At 42.7% G+C, this 17,339-nt stretch overlaps 1 protein-coding gene across 1 annotated transcript; it reads right to left on the bottom strand.

Annotated features, from left to right (window-relative positions):
• Positions 1 to 3,526: 3,526 nt before the first annotated feature.
• Positions 3,527 to 17,002, bottom strand: NSUN4 (NOP2/Sun RNA methyltransferase 4). Its single transcript, XM_042466056.1, has 6 exons — positions 16,831 to 17,002; positions 13,899 to 14,290; positions 12,593 to 12,747; positions 8,155 to 8,309; positions 5,068 to 5,192; positions 3,527 to 4,257 (listed from the first exon to the last, which is right to left on the bottom strand). Exons 1-6 carry the CDS (start codon positions 16,960 to 16,962, stop codon positions 3,981 to 3,983), a joined length of 1,236 nt encoding a protein of 411 aa, XP_042321990.1. The 5' UTR covers positions 16,963 to 17,002; the 3' UTR covers positions 3,527 to 3,980.
• Positions 17,003 to 17,339: the final 337 nt, after the last annotated feature.

Below are 17,339 nucleotides of genomic sequence, written 5' to 3'. Positions count from 1 at the left end.
AAGTTTGTTTATCGCACAATGCCATATGCAATCAGGAGCCATCTATCTATCGGAGGTCATTCCAGGGTTAGGTAAATTTGGGGGGAAAGAGGATTTATCTAACCCTGGAATGACCCACGACTGTGTTTAAGATGGCTCCTGATTGAAGCCCCATGATTGCCCCTGCATTGCCTTCACACTAACTCTGGGATAACTTCAAATTTTGCTCGTGTGATAAGGGCCCAGGAGATGTCTCATTCACAGGGTCGCCATGAGTCAAACGTGACTCAAGGCAGCTAACAACAATAAAACAAAAATAAATAATCAGTTTACATAAAATAATTTATTTCAGTACCTCCCAGACCTGAAACAACTACTAAGGAAGACCAAGGAAGAAAGTTCAAAGGCTTACTTCAATCCATAAATAGGTTGGCAGCATTGTCTTTATTTTCATAATAAATGCTTTCAAAATAAATTAGCCAGCTTTTTTCTGCAGTCTTTAAACATGTATAAAATTACACTGAAGTGTGTTATTATTATACAATGTGGTACTATATAACCAAACAATTTACAAATGTACAACAAATATAAGTTTATATAGCTGCTCTCTCGTTGGACATTACTTGTACTTCTTATGGACAGCACTCAACATACAGGGTGGTATTAAGAGGTTCTCATCAATTCTCTTTTTGATTATTAGCTTGAATAATAATATTGGGAATTGTTTTTTTTTTAAAGGTAATCAGTTGCCATGAACAACATTTCAGGAACTGGAGCAGGTTGCTGGGTAGATTAAGAATCAGGATCCTTATCATTGCTAGCTCAAACTGTGTTTTGTTTGTGTATATATGGATACAGACATATGCACACACACCCTGCCAATAAGTCAACAAAAGAGATTCCACACAATTTGACGTATCAAGCGATCACATTCCAGAACCTGCGTTACACTAACCTAATTTCTACTGTTTCATAATCTTATGTAAGATTACATATGTAAACCAAAATATTGGTTCCTCCACCTGAAAAATACAGCTCTGCTTTCCAGCTGTTAAAGAGAGCATTGAGAACCTCAAAATAATGTATATTAATGCTAGCAAAAATCGATTTTAACAGCAGCAGAGACTTGGTGTATTTCCAGATGCTGAAGGGTGTGTGTGTGTGTGTGTGTGTGTGTGTGTAGGATCCATTCTGGCCTTATTACACATACAGTGTACTCAGAATACTTCCAATGATTTTAAGATGGCTTACTCTCAAGTAGCTGAGAGATACTAACAATACATTATCCAATTTTCATGCCATGGACAAGGGCAAAGGGCTACACTTCAGCATTTGTCAAGGTGCACACACAGCCTGGATTTAACAGGAAAAAAATCTTTGGCGTCTTGTAGGCTTCCCAAGATAATAGAATTTCAAATGAATTCTTTTTTCTTTAAAGACCAACTAGGCCTAGGCTCTTCTGCTACACAGCCTGCCCAGATGAAGAAGCAGGGAACGGAGCTCTCTCAATGGCTTCTCACAGTGGGCACACAGAAACACAAGCCATTGCTGGCTGGGATGCCATTCTTGGATGCTGAATATGAAGATTTCTTTAAAACTATTAACCTTTGTCAAATTGGTACTCTGCTGCCAGCATTCCTTGATCCAGTAACTGGACCACTACGAAAACCATGTCATCTTTCTTAAAGGGCATGTGTGTTCCAACCTGGCTAAACATCCTACATTTCCTGATTTTTGTATGCTCATTTTTAAAGAAATAGTTTAGGAAGAAGGTTCTCTGCCCAGGTGAGATCTGGAAGACATCTACAGATACACAGCTCATTGACCAACAAGTAGAGCCTTAGCACATCATCATCATATACTCTCTGCCTAAGATATTTGGTATCTGCAAGACCTCAAGTCCCATTGTTCCCAATGGAGGTGTGTGCACATGATCATGCTGCCATTAGGGACATTGGGACTTCAAGTAAGCCCCCATTGTTTGGGGTCAACTGTGTATGTAACATCTGCATTGGTGATACTACTGCCACTTCCAAGTATTTTCTTGATCAGTTTGTTACCCTGCCTATTTTTAAACCAACTGCCATAGAGGTCTATCCTCCACCTCTCAGTCCCGGCTGCTTCAATCACCAGTGGTGTGTCAGTTCCTGAGCTTCTCATGGACAGGGTCACTGCAAAAGGATCCAGGCTTGTCAAAGTCTACTCCTCAGCCTTTTACCCCCACAGCTACCACATACCCCTAAGCCATCCCCTGAGCTTCACCCTGCCATGCTTACTTCCTCAATATTTGGCCCAGAACTTCACATCACCCCTACACCTACACCACAGAATCTGATCCCAAGTTAGTTAAAACTACACTCATCCCTCCATATTTGCGGCTTTGATATTTGCAGATTTGATTATTCATGGATTTGATTAATATGTTCTCTCTAGGAATATCTAGGTTCTCCAGTGCAACTCTATGGTCAACTTTAACTAAAAGTTGCACTGAAAGACCCAGAAATTCCTAGAGATAATACTCTAGTAAGCATTTGTAGCTCCTCCAGTGCAGTTCTATGGTTAGTATCTGTCAGATGTTGACCACAGGGTTGCAGTGGAGGACCTAGAGATTCCTAGAGAGTGTGCTCTCAGATAAAAACATGGCATCTTTGTTATTTGCACTTTTTCCATATTCACGGGGCTCTTGTGCCTAGCTAATATGGAGGGACAAGTATACTTCATTCCCTGCCACCATTACAAAGCCCCTGCTTGACTTCCTCTTAGAGTCTGTTCTTGAGCTTCTTGTTCCCACTGCTGTCAGAACTAAAATCCCATCTTTGCTCGAATGTCTCCCTGCCTTTGAGGCACTGACACTTGAGACCTCTCCTCAACTTACCATCACTGCCACTACCACAACCACTGCATCTCCTTCTGAACTCCTCACTAATTTAGCTACCACAATTACGCAAGTTCTTGTTCCTGAGTTTTCCAGCACCACAGCTGCTACCATGACTGAAAGTCATTCTCAGCTGATCATTATCACTGCTGATCTGGCCACAACAGAATTCTCTTCTGAGCTTATTAGCACTAGCAGTAGCAGGACTACACTACCACCAGCTCCTCCTCCACAAGCATTACCACCATCACCATCACCAGAGGTACAACCAGAATTACTAGTTCCACCTCCATACATCCCAAAGCCATATCCTGAGTTTTGTACTGCCATTCTTCTCTCTCCTGCTCACACATAGGGATGAATTGCCCAAAAAGCATTTTATCTTTTAATGGCAATCTATTCTTTTAACCTAAGGGTGAATTGTTTTACAGTGGCCTTCAGTATCCACCGGAGTTTGGTTCCGGAGCCCCCATGAATACCAAGATTGATGGATGCTCACATGCCATTATATACAATCATGCAGTAAAATGGCATCCCTTATTTAAAATGGCAAAATCAAGGTTTGTTTGTAGGATTTTTGTATGTGTGTGTCTGAATATTTTCAAACTGTGGTTGATTGACTCTGTGGATGCAGAATCCATGGATATGGAGGGCCAAGTGTAATTCTGTAAATAGTTTAATTCTATTTTAATGTTTGCATTTTGTATGTTTTTAATTGCATTATTAAACTGAAGGCACATAAATGCACAATGCACATATAGTACTCACACAGCAGCATTGACCATACCTACGCCTATGTAATGTTTGCACACAGCTGTCCACAAATTTTGGCCAATGCCAATGTAAAAATTATATCTCACAATTCCCCACCATGTAGACTGCTTGGGCAGTGACTGCTTTTCCACTTGATCCACAAGCATCGTGTAAGGTGTAGAGAAGCCCACATATGTTGCTGGTAAAACAGGAAGTTTCCATTTTTTTGCAAATTCCATTACAGCTTTGTGGTAATTCAATACAATCCATTTACATACTTATTACAGCTTTAAATAACAACAACAACAGCAACAACTGTTGAAGGAATGCTAGAAAGATACTCTCTCTCCCATCATGTCATCCTCTGTCCATTCTAATTTAACCTGTGCAGTTTACAAAAATACATGGGTCCAAAATTAGCTGTGAGGTGAGGAATGATAAGTTCCCCAAGTCTGCAATCTGGATAGAAAGAAAATGTACTCTGGAACAACCTTCGAAAATAGCTTAAGTCTTCAACTTGTACTTCTATGTCATATTGAATTGCCAATAACTCCACAGCTCTCTCAACCACATACTCATTCTGGAGCTGAGACAAGGAGCATGTTGAGTAGATCACTTCACCTCTTGGCTTGGCAGCACGAATTCCAGCTCTGGAAAGAAAGAGAAGGGATATATATTGGATGACAGTTGGTGGGAAAGTTTAAAGCTAAAGAGCTCAAAGACTATTCTAGAACTCTTTACCTCTAATCGCAATGTCTTCTTAGCTACATAGAACAAATGTATCAAGAACACCAAATAAAAGGATCCTTAATATTTTAAACTTTAACATGCCCTTCAATTTGCCACCTGCCAAAACAGTACTATTATTTTGTTTCTCTTACAGTAGGAACATTCTCTAGATGTGTTTGATAGCATCTCCCATAACCTCTGGCCAGTGGTTAGGATTGAGAGGAAGTATAGTCAAAAAAATATATGAAGGGCCAGAGATTCCACACTCCTGTTTGCAAGCTATCAACATTCTGAATTTTCCCATGCAAAGAGCACTGTTTCTCTTTTTCCCTCTCCCAGAATATGGTAAATCATCATACTTCATAAAAAAATCTTTTACTAGACTCCAGCATAGGTCCAGGACATTCTGGAATAATTACATTAACCTGAGATTCCAGTTTGGCTACAATCCCATGCATTTAAATGGATCATTTGCCTTTCATTGTTTGTCACAATGGCAAAAAAAATTCACCTTCCAGGAGACTAGGAAGACAGACATTCTAGAAATTGTCTCCTTTGTTTTTTAAATTATAACTAATATGGAAATGTAAGTTATAGTCATGCAAAACATTTTCTTCAGCTACTAACACTGAAACAACTTCTTTACAAGTCCATAAATAACATAATCGAACCTACAACATGGGACAATTTGCACAGATCAGTATACATCACTCAAGGTCAAGGTCACTTACACAAGCAACTCCAGTTGCAGCATGGGCAACATCTGACGCTCCCCTTTTCTCATACGCTTAAAGATATTGTTATTTTCTTCTATGAGTGAGTGCCGATCATTTGTGCATGGCACATCCACAAGCACCTACATGAAAAATAGGAGAGATTTTAGTCTAACCACCCACACAGCAGTGTTTGAGGGATAAAATGCTGCAGTCAATCATTTATCTGAGCATGGTTAAGAAGAGGAAATATGGGATACCAATGCAATGATAACAACACAGGTGATTTAATACTGGGGAACTAGAAACATTACAATGAATATTTCTAACTCACAACTCTATTAGACTTGGGATCTAGAAGTACAGTATTCCAAGTAATACTTCTAGTTCCCCAGTTTTATGGCACCTGTATTATTATTATTGTGTATTATGATTATTCTATATTTTGTATTATTATTATTCTAAATAAAACAATAGGAGGGTGCAAACATACGAGGGCTAATGCAGCACACCAGGCAATTGAAAAAAAAATCAGCATGTGCTTTATAGAATATAGCAAAGCCTTTGACTGAATAGATCATGAAAGTCTATGGAACACCCTTAAAGACATGGGAGTGCCAACACATCTGATAGTCCTGGTGAGAAATCTGTTCTTAGGTCAAGAAGCCACCATCAGTACAGAACATGGAGAAACAGAGTGGTTCCCAATTGGCAAAGGGGTCAGACAAGGCTGCATTGTTTCATCCTACCTATTCAACATATATTAATAAATTTTATAAGTAGTAGTAGTAGTATATGCAGAACATATTGTAAGAAAAGCAGGCTTGGACACAGAACAAGGAGAAGTGAAAATAGGAGGAAGGAATATCAACAGTCTAAAATATGCAGACAACACCACAATGTTAGCAGAAAACCTTCCAGACCTAGAACAACTACTAAGGAAGATCAAGGAAGAAAGTGTAAAGGCAGGCCTACTGTTGAACATAAAGAAAACAAAAATAATGACAAGAGAGAATTTAGACAAGTTCAACCTAGGCAATGAAGAAATAAAAGTAGTAAAAGAGTTCTCATATATGGGATCAAACATTGATAGAAACGGGGACTGCAGTTAGGAAATCAGAAGAAGATTAAGAAAGGGGAAAGGGGCTATGAAAGAACTAGAAAAGTTCCTAAAATGCAAAGATATACAACTGAACAGAAAAGTCAGAATCATACAAGCCATTGTTTTTCCTGTTATCATGTATGGATGTGAGAGCTGGGCAATAAAGAAAGAAGATAAAAGGAAAATCCATTCATTTAAAATGTGGTGCTGGAGAAGAGAGTTGAGGATGTCATGGACAGCCAAATAGACAAACAAATGGGTCCTAGAACAGATCAAGCCAGAAATCTCTCTGGAAGCCAAGATCATAGAATCGTAGAGTTGGAAGAGACCACAAAAGCCATCCAGTCCAACTCCCTGCCATGCAGGAACTGCCAATCAAAGCATCCCCGATAGATGGCCATCCAGCCTCTGTTTAAACACCTCCAAGGAAGGAGACTCCACTACACTATGAGGAAGAGTGTTCCATTGTCAAAGAGCCCTTACTGTCAGGAAGTTCCTCCTAATGTTGAGGTGGAATGTCTTTTCCTGTAGCTTGCATCCATTATTCTGGGTCCTGTTCTCTGGACCAGCAGAAAACAAGCTTTCTCCCTCCTCAATATGACATCCCTTCAAATATTTAAACAGGGCTATCATATCATCTCTTCTTCTTCAGGCTAAACATCCTCAGGTCCCGAAGTCATTCCTCATAGGGCATGGTTTCCAGACCCTTCACCATTTCAGTCGCCTTCCTTTAGACATGCTCCAGTTTCTTGACATCCATTTTGAATTGTGGTGCCCAGAACTGAACACAATATTCCAGGTAGGGCCTGACCAAAGCAAAAGAGTGGCACTGTTACTTCCCTTGATCTCGACACTATACTTCTATTGATGCAGCCTACAATTGCACTGGCCTTTTTAACTTCCTCATCACACTGTTGGCCCATGTTCAACTTGTGGTCTGCTTAGACTCCTAGATCCCTTTCACAAGTAGTCTCCTTGAGCCAGGTGTCCCCCATCCTATATCTATGCATTTCATTTTTCTGCCCTAAGTGCAGTACCTTACATTTTTCTGTGTTGAATATAATTTTGTTAGCTTTGGCCCAGCTTTCCAGTTTATTCAATTCATTTTGAATTTTGATCCTGTCCTCTGGGGTGTTACCTACTCCTCCTAATTTGGTGTCATCTGGAAATTTGGTAAGTATGCTCCTAATTCTGTCATCCAAGTCATTGATAAAGATGTTGAATAGCACTTGGCCCAGGACAGAACCCTGTGGCATTCCACTGGTCACTTCTCTCCAGGATGAAAAGGAATCATTGTTGAGCACCCTTTGTGTTTGGCCAAACAACCAATTACAAGTCCATGTAACAGTTGCCTTGTCTATCCCACATTTTACAAGCTTTTTTGCAAAATGTCATGGGGAAGTTTGTCAAATGTGTTATTGAAATCAACATATACTATATCCACAGCATTCCCCGACAAAACTGAGGCTGGTGTACTTTGGACACATCATGGAAAATATGAATCACTGGAAGAAACAATAATGTTAAGAAAGGTAGAGGGAAGTATAAAGAGAGGAAGGCCGCATGCTAGATGGACGGACTCAATTGGTGAGGTCATGAGTATGGGTTTGCAGAAATTAAGCAGAACAGAAAATGACAGAGAGTCTTGAAGATGTCTCATTGGGTTGAGATTGACTCAAGGGCAGTTAACGACAACAACAACAGAGTGTTTTTAGAGTTCAAGAACAGAAGCAGATTCCAATTAGAATTTAAATACAACATTCTCTTAATTAAAAACAATGCACAAGGTTACAGAAGAGACAGAATACAATTCTAAGCACGGGCCTTCTTGTCTATAGACACACAACTACTAGAAAGAAAACTTCAAAGGTGTAAATACATTGCAAACACTATTCTGTATAAGAAAAGGGACAGTTCTAAAGATTCTACATTCAAGAGCTGAAAGCACCAGAAAGGGTGGGCATGTCCCCAGTCTCAATAGTATTACCCCTGGTATTATTTACCCTATCAAAGGTGCCTGTCTCCAGCTCACCCCACTTCCTTCCATCCCACGATGTAATCCGTACTACTTTTTGGAGCTCTTGTGGAAGGTATCTGTGAAGAACCTCATGCAGGCGACGGGTGCGAGAAGTAGAAAGATCATTGGCTGCCAGCTCTCCTATTGCAAGAAAAAAGAGTAGCATAAACCAAAGGCAGTCAAACACTCAGATTTTTCAAATCCCTAACCAAAATCTACATGTGTTTGGGATATTATAGTTACATAGTATCTACACACACATTTTCTCTCTCTTGCACACATAAAAACAATCTCAAGCTTACTATATCCGGGGACCAAAGCAGCAGATTCAAAGAAGTTAACAGAAAAAGATTATTGTCCTCAAAACCAGCACAGAACATTCCCACGACCCAGAAAACTTCAATGCAAGAGGAATTTCTGCACCTCTTTGATCTGAGCAGGTGACACTGCCCTCCTTTGAATTTGATGACTCTAACCCAGAAACTCCAGAAGAGCCTGGGAACATACACGATTAGTCAGCAGCTGCTACAGCAGGGTAGGGCACTTTAACTGAAGAGATGTGTCACACAGAAGACAGAGCTGGCCATCCAGATGGGACTAGAGCCCCATTCAATTCCCTGTCTGGGTTTGCCTGACAATGAAGCAATATTCTAGCTTGCTCCCATGAAACTAAGGCAAAGGATTTATAGTGTTACTATAATGATATCTACAACCTAAGTTTCACCTTGTTTTAAACCGACTTTGCTGTAACCCGAAAGTTGTTTTGCGTGAACCTCAACATTTTCTTACCAGAATCCAAATTCCTGCCAAATTCTCTGGCTGGAACTTCATTCAACTGAAATTACCACATGGAAGAGAACAATAACTTTCTAAAAACTAGTAATCTGAACCATAATATGCCATAATATACCATGGCGGCCATGGGCCTGTCCCAGCTGATCTTGGGTCCAATGCATTTTGCGGGTAATACACTCGATTTGGTCTTTTGTACGGAAGCGGAAAATCCGTGGGCGGAAATAACCAATATTTCCCCCCTGTCATGGACGGATCATTTCCTCGTGGAGGCAAAAATCAAGGCTCCTACCCAGATCCCTCCCGGGGGTGGTGGACCTATTAGGATGGTCCACCCTCGAAGGCTGATGGAACCCAACAAGTTCCAAGAAGCCTTAGAGGGGCACATGGTTGGAGGTGACGGCAACTCTGTTGATGCCCTGACTGGTATCTGGGATACCGGTCTCTCTAGGGCTATACACAAGATCGCTCCCAAGCGCCCTCTCAGGCCTGCTTCCAAACGTAAGCCCTGGTATACGGAAGACCTCCGGGCAAGGAAGCGGGTTCTGCAACGGCTAGAGCATCGCTGGCGGAAACACCTATGCTTAGTCGACAAGGCTCTCCTAGACCGCCTTTTGGAGGACTACGGAGAGGCGATACGAGCAGCTAAGAATTCGTTCTATGGTGCTCGTGTTGCGTCCGCGGCGTCGCGTCCAGCAGAGTTGTTCAGGGTAGTCAGGGAGCTAACTCAGCTCCCTCCTGCCCCGAACCAGATCCTTGAACCTTCTAAGGCCTGCTGCGACCAATTTAACAACTTCTTCGCGGATAAAACCTCTCGGATAAGCGAGGGTCTTAACGCCAGCATTAGGGCAGAATCCAGAGTAGAGGCGTCCAGAGCCTCCGTGGACTCCATTAAACTGGATCAGTTTGAGTCGGTTAGTACCGATGATGTGGACAAGATTCTTGGAAGCGTACGGAAGACAACCTGCTCTCTCGATCCCTGTCCCTCATGGCTAGCGTCTCAGGGGGGACCGGTGGTAACTTCGTTGTTACACCGGATCATAAATACATCTTTGAGGGATGGGCAATTTCCATCCAGCTTAAAATTGGCCATCGTAAAACCGCTGCTAAAAAAGCCCTCCCTCGACCCCCTGATGCATAATAATTATCGGCCTGTATCGCTATTGCCATTTTTAGGGAAGGTGATCGAGAGGGCGGTTGCTATCCAGCTTCAATCGATCTTGGACGAAGCGGATTATCTGGACCCATTTCAAACCGGCTTTTGGGCGGGCTACGGGGTTGAGACGGCCATGGTCGCCTTGGTCGATGATCTCCGTCTGGGCATTGACAGGGGAAGCGTGTCCCTGTTGGTGCTCTTGGACATCTCAGCGGCTTTCGATACCATAGACCATGGTATCCTTCTGGAGCGCCTGGTAGAGGTGGGAATCGGGGGCACTCCTACCTCTCTGAGAGGTTCCAGATGGTGCAGCTGGGAGACGTGTGCTCCGATAAGAGGGCCCTTACATCTGGGGTCCCTCAAGGAGCCATTCTGTCTCCCATGCTTTTCAACATTTACATGAAACCGCTGAGAGAGATCATCCGGAGACATGGGGCGCGGGGTTATCAGTACGCTGATGACACCCAAATAGTCTTCTCTATGTCTCCGACTGATGCAGTGACTGAGAATGGCATCTCTCCTCTCGTGACCTGTCTGGAGTCGGTAATGGGCTGGATGAGGGAAAACCGACTCAGTCTGAATCCAGAGAAAACGGAGGTACTCGTGATAGGTTCTCCTGGTCCAGGGATGGCGGTGGTTCCACCAGTCCTGAACGGGGTCACGCTTCCCGTGAAGGACTCTGTACGCAGCCTGGGGGTGCTCCTTGACTCGTCGCTTCACCTCACATCTCAGGTGGATGCGACGGTCAGGAGCACCTGTTACCAGCTTCGGCTGATATGCCAGCTGCGTCCCTACCTGGGCCAGAGGGACCTTGAAACGGTAGTACATGCTCTGGTAACCTCTCGATTGGATTTCTGCAATGCGCTCTACATGGGGCAACCCTTGTACCAAACCTGGAAGCTACAATTGGTACAAAACATGGCAGCCAGACTGGTCACTGGCATATCCAGGACCAGCCATATAACATCAGTGCTTCAAGATCTGCACTGGCTGCCTATTCGCTTCCGGGCGCAATACAAGGTGTTGGTTATAACCTATAAAGCCCTAAATGGCTTGGGCCCAGGATACCTAGAGGACCGCCTCTCCCCATACAATCTGCCCCGCACACTCAGAACTTCTGGGCAGCAACTACTGAGGGTCCCTGGAGCTAGATTGGCCTCCACAGCCAGGAGGACCTTTACCATCTCGGCCCCGACCCTCTGGAACTCGCTGCCCGGAGAGCTCCGCTCGGCCACCTCCCTAACCCATTTCAAGAAGGAATTAAAGACCTTCTTGTTTAAGCGTGCATTCCCAGATGCAGGCTCCAGCTAGTCTCCCCCCTCCGACAGCAGTAGTTCTGCTGGCCAGAATTGGTTTTAACTGTGATTGTAATTGTAATTTATTGTGTTGAATATTTGCACTGTGTTGTATTGTCTTTGATAGATGCTGTTCACCGCCCTGATTGAAAGAAGGGCAGTATACAAATAAAATTTTTATTATTTATTATTTATTATTTATAAGCAGAAGTGAAAAAGGTGGCTCACAATATAGTACCAAATGACCCATGCAAATCAATCAGACTACATCTTATGGCAATTAACCCAAATTTCCTAACTTCATTTGAGGGTGAGGGAAGCTCGAAAGCTGCATTCCCATACATTATTGCCTGAAATTAAGTTTTGAGGGACTTCATTCTAAGTAAATGTACTTCAAAAACAGGTCGTTCCTCTTTCTTCCTTTCCATTCCACCTTCTCCAAGCTCAGGAAAGCTGGGCAACTGCATAGAGTAACACCTGATCTGCTTTCATGTACATGATCCGCCACCATGCTTGCTAATGCAAGGAGTAAAATATAAAGGCTTTTTATGCAGTAATAAAGAATGCAGTAAAGAATGTATTCTCTACAGGAATAGAGCAAATTGTCTAATACTGAATCAGTTAATCCATTTTGATCTGTACTGTTTTCACTATGAGGTTTTAGATGGGGTCTTTTCCAACCCAACTTGGAGATGTCGGAGACTGAACCTGAGATTTTCTAAATGCAAAGCATGTTATTTATCACTGAGCTATCATTGAAAAATAAATCATACAAGGCACAGCACATAAGCATCTCCTGTTACAGAATTGTTAAGTGAAAATATAACTACTTGTTGTAAAAACAGAGCTGTGGCTATCAAACTCACTTACTAGGATTTAATTCAACCTAGATGGGGTGTGTGTGTGTGTGTGTGTGATTCTTTTAATTAATGTGTTTATGAATATACCAACTCTGAAAGTCCTACACTGACTATAAAGTAAGAGACTTTATATAGAACATAACCACTACAGTGATGGCTGCTGCTTAAATTATCTGGTTGATGATTATCGCTCTTTTTGGTTATATTCTACACAGTAAAAGTTTATTTTTGTTTGTTTGTTTCTAATTGACCCCATCTACATCACATGAGTATTGTATATCATATAAGCACACAGAGAGACAGGAAAATAATGTTACTTACGGCAACACGCAGTCTGTAGAAGTGCTAATGTCTTCCCACCTGGTGCTGCACAAAGATCAAGGACTAGGTCACCAGGCTGTACATTGAGAGCCAAGACAGGCAAAACTGATGCAGCATCAAGGAGATAATAACCCAGAATTCCTATCACATCTGGCCTATAAATGAAGGAAATGTATGAAACTTAAGCACACAGTGAATGCAACAAATCAGGGTTCTACAAGGACTTCCACTTAGAGCACGCTGAGTATATAGAAGAGCAGTAGCTCAACAGCAGACCATACACTTTGCAAAAAGTTCCAGGTTCTATCCTCAGCATTTCCAGGTAGAGTAGGGAAAAACAAATGCTAGACACCTCCTGCCAGTCAAGATAAACAACAATGAGATGGACCAAGTCTGAACTCAGTATAAGGCAGCTTCCAGTATCATTCTATATAAATTATTTGTACTAACTTGTTTGCATTTATTTTACATGTAAGCTGCCTTGAGATCTTTTGATATTTTGATAATTTTTTTTTTGCATGATGGCCCCACATAATAACCACACATTATTGAATTCCCTGTTAAGGAAGAACATATTAAAAAGGCAAAGGTAAAGGTAGTCCCTTGACATGAATGTCTAGTCATAACCAACTGTAGGGGGCGGTGTTCATCTCCATTACTAAGCCAAAGAACCAGCGTTGTCGGAAGACGGCTCTGGTGGTCATGTGGCCAGCATGATTGACCCAAATGCTGTTATCTTCCCACTGAGAAGTAGTACCTATTTATCTACTTGAATTTGAATGCTTTCATACTGCTAGGTTGACAGAAGCTGGGACTAGTGACAGGAGCTCATCCCATCATGCAGCACTCAGGCCTCGAACTGCCAACCTTCTGATCTTCCAACTGTCAGAATTGGTGTCTTAACCACTAAGCCACCACATCCCTGCTCTATTCATTTTTAAAAAAGGAACTTCAAGTCTTTTTTTCATTTTTCCAACATATTTTAATTGATGTTTTACTGCTCTATTCTATTGCTAATAATCTATCTTTTTTTCCTGGTTACACACACACACGCACACACACATATACACTTTTAAACTATGGTAGCCAACCTATGATTCCCTCCCAATGTTGCCAGGATTCAAGCCTCTGTCACCACTGATCACGGGCCACTTTAGCATGGACAGATGGGAGTTAGCCTCAGACATTTGGAATTCAAACAGAGAAGAATTCTTCTGCCAAAGATAAGATGTTTTCAAGAAACATATTCATTTTCATATGACAAATGTTTGAAAGTACCTTCCCTCAACACACACAAGCTATTCACCTGGCTGGATGAAAAATGCTGATGTCTCCTTTGGGAAATGTGTAGCACTTGATGTTGGGACTGATGGAAGGAAGAGGCTGCTCCTGCTGAGTGGAAAGCTCAGTCCTGGTTTCTGGAGAAGGGGCTGATTGACTGGCATTGTCCTCACCTATAGGATCAGGGTTCTGTACTACTTTTTTAGATTCCCAGATGAAATCCACTGCATTCAAGTCTTCCAGCTGCTGGGTTATCTGCAGTGCATCAGAAAAATTGTTGACAAGAGCACCATATTTCTGCTCCGACAGAAGACTGATGCGGATCGAAGGCCAGAGACTGCCGAACTGCACCCCATAGTTCATGTCAAAGATCTGTAGAGCCAGCCTGGTGGAAGGCACCCGAGGAGCAGTGGTCGCCTGTACAAATATTAAACTATTAGTCATGTGAAAGATGTGATTATACAACTGTAATGTAGGCTAGGAAATGATGTATACAACACTCTCCCTCTACCCATACACATAATTCTAGTACACTAGGAAGTATGATTGAATACCGCAGTTGTGAAACTCTATTCAATGACAGAGTTATTTCTTACTCAGCCAGCAACCTACTGACATCCACCATGATGTAGTGGTTTTCTACAACTCTGGAGACTAGGGTTTGAATTCCCACTTGTACACAGAAACCCACTAGGTGATCTTGGGCAAGTCACATTCTCTCAGCCTGAGAGAAAGGCACACCTCCTCTGAAAAAATCTTGCCAAGAAAACCCTGTGCTAGGGTCACCTGAGGGTCACCAAGAATTAGAAATGACTTGAAGCACTCTACCAATCATAATACAGATGAGAAAAATCCTGTGGTGCCAGAGGAAATAATCTTTCCTAGGAATACTTTGCTCAATGGCTAGTAAAATACATAGAGGGGAACATATGAAGCATTTCATTCAACATCCAGAATGCCCATGAAACCAGTTGTGGAGTTTGGTGTAGTGGTTAAACAGTTGTGGTCATGGAGTGTGGTATAGTGGCTAAACATTTGGTCTTGGGAGATCTAGGTTCAAGTCTGTGTTCTTCCATGAAGCTTGCTGAATGACTGCAAGGCAGTCACTACCTCCCAGAGTAGGTAGTGGTAAGAGGACTATGTGTGTAAGCAAGCAAGCAAGTTAGGATAGAAATGTTAAACTGGTAAATGATAATAATATGCTTTATTTTGCAGCAGCTTTAGTGAAAATGGCTCTATGTGACAGATCTCTTCTTCCAGTTTGGCCCTGCAGTTCCAAACCCCTAAGGAAGCTTGTTATTTTCACTCTGACCTATGCTCCTCCTTTAAAATTCCTACTTGGATTTGGGATGACTAGGCCTCCAGGTGGACTAGTGTGTGTGTGTTAGGTTTGTGGACTAGTATGTGTGTTAGGTTTGTGTTCTTTATGGTAAGCATGGCCCACACTTGCTTCAGGATGAAAAAAGACAGTCTGAGTCAAAGTTAACAAGATAACAAGAAAATTAAAGTGGTTTGTTATATCCTGTAAAACAGTAAACACTTTAATAAGTTGTAGTATTTACTTTGAAAATATACAACTAATTTGTGAAGTGGTGCTGGAGAAGATTACTGCTGAGGCTATGTGGATAGCCCAAAAGACAAACAAATGGGTCCTTGAACAGATCAAGCCTGAACTTTTCCTGGAAGCCAACGTGATGAAATTGAGGCTGTCATACTTTGGCCACATCATGAGATGACATGATTCATTAGAAAAGACAATAAAGTTAGGAGGGGTAGAGTATAGAAGAAATAGAGGAAGACCCCACGCCAGATGGATAGACTCAATCAGGGAAATCATGAGACTGAATTTGCAAGACCTAAGCAGTGCAGTAGTGGAGGATAGGGGGGTCTTGAAGACGTCTCGTCCTCAAGTTGCCATGAGCTGAAGTCGACTTGAAGGCAGTTAAAAGCAAAACAACAAGTATTTACTGTATACACTTATGTATAAGACTAGAAATTTTAGTCCAAAAATTGACCCTAAAAATTAAGTCAATTTATCTATCCATGGGTCAATGTAAATATTGTACTTGAACTCTTCCTTTTAAAAGGAACCATCCCCTGTGAAAGGAAGAGCGTAGTCTGTACCAGAAACACAGAGCCCCTTCTGCTATCTCATCCATCAGCCTTTAAGGTGAGCCTTTAAGGTTAGGCCTGCTGGAATTTTCTGAACTCTTTGGGATGATTTTCCTTTGCTCCATCCTTTAGATCAGTGGCCCCTAAACTGTGCCCTTTAAGAGACTTTGGACTTCAGCTCCAGAGACCTCAGCCATGTTGGCCAACAGTCTGGGATTCTGGGAGCTGAAGTCCAAAATCCCTTAAAGAGCACAGTTTGGGGACCAGTAGTTTATTATGGCCCCAGAGCTCTCAGACAGAGAAGGCTAAATGTCTCACAAAACTACAGTCCCCAGAATTCCCTAGCACTGAGCCAGGACAGCTAAAGCAGTCTCAAACGCGATCATTTCCGGAGTGTGTTTTGGACATATCATGAATGTTTTTAGTTTTTAGATGTGGTAATGTCCTCCCCTTTTCTCGACTGTCCTCCATTTTGCAGTGCCTTGCCCTCCTTTGTGGTTAGAATATCTGGTTACCACTCTTCCAGGACAGGTCCTACATTCCCACCTCCTGCCCAGGAGGAATGCCAAAACGCCCTCCATTCTCAGCAGGACTAAGGAGGAGGAGCATGCATTTACATTTCTATAAAGCTTTGGTCACGCCTTCCATCTCCCCTTGAAGGTCCTCCATCATTCGCCTTCTGCTCTGGGGTCGCCACAAACGACCGTGCCCAGAATTCCATAGCATGGAGCCAGACAGAGAGAGTTCAAAGTGGTACCAAACCGGGTCATTTCCGCAGTGCGGATGCTGCTAGTTTTGGCTGAGGAGGAGAAACTCGCTTCCTTCCCTCCTTCCCTCCCACTCACCCATTTCTTTTTGTAATGGCGGCAGGGAGCCCAAGGGAAGGCCGGGGGCCCCGTCAGGAGAGGCCCTTCTTGCCGCCTCAGCAGCCGCAGCAACCCTTTCCTCCCTTGCTGCCAGGCGCATATCGCCGCCATCTTTTCGCCTCAAGGAGGCCTTCCTTCTCCTTCCAAGCGCCGCCTTTGAGGCCGCCCTTCAGCGCCTCCTCCTCCTCCTCCATTGATGGCTGGGCTGAAAAGAGCGGGAAGGGCACCACTGAGGCTGGAGCAGAGCAGGGCTGCATCCACACTTGGAATATAACCCGGTTTGGCAATGATTTTAACTTTGTCTGGCGCTTTGCTATGGAATTCTGGGAGTTGGAGTATGTTGTGGGGCCCAGAGCGGAGCACAACAAACTCCAACTCCCAGAATTCCATAGCAGAGCCAGACAAAGTTATAATCATTGCCAAACCGGGTTATTTCCCCAGTGTGGATGCAGCCCAGAAACACTTATATCAATGTAAATTCATGCTTC

The sequence above is a fragment of the Sceloporus undulatus genome, chromosome 4 (genome assembly GCF_019175285.1).
Source record: "Sceloporus undulatus isolate JIND9_A2432 ecotype Alabama chromosome 4, SceUnd_v1.1, whole genome shotgun sequence".
Classification (NCBI taxonomy): Eukaryota; Metazoa; Chordata; class Lepidosauria; order Squamata; family Phrynosomatidae; genus Sceloporus; species Sceloporus undulatus.
Note: the sequence above shows the minus strand (reverse complement) of the source record. Positions and strands in the feature narration are given on the sequence as shown.

What these genes read in the sequence shown, in the direction of transcription:
- NSUN4 (XM_042466056.1), bottom strand. Translation starts at nt 16,962, where the DNA reads ATGGCGGCGATATGCGCCTGGCAGCAAGGGAGGAAAGGGTTGCTGCGG. An exon ending in AGCATTTTTCATCCAGCCAG is followed by an intron (nt 12,748 to 13,898) that starts GTGAATAGCTTG and finishes CTTCATTTATAG; the next exon opens with GCCAGATGTGATAGGAATTC. An exon ending in CTGCAACTGGAGTTGCTTGT is followed by an intron (nt 4,258 to 5,067) that starts GTAAGTGACCTT and finishes CTTTCTTTCCAG; the next exon opens with AGCTGGAATTCGTGCTGCCA.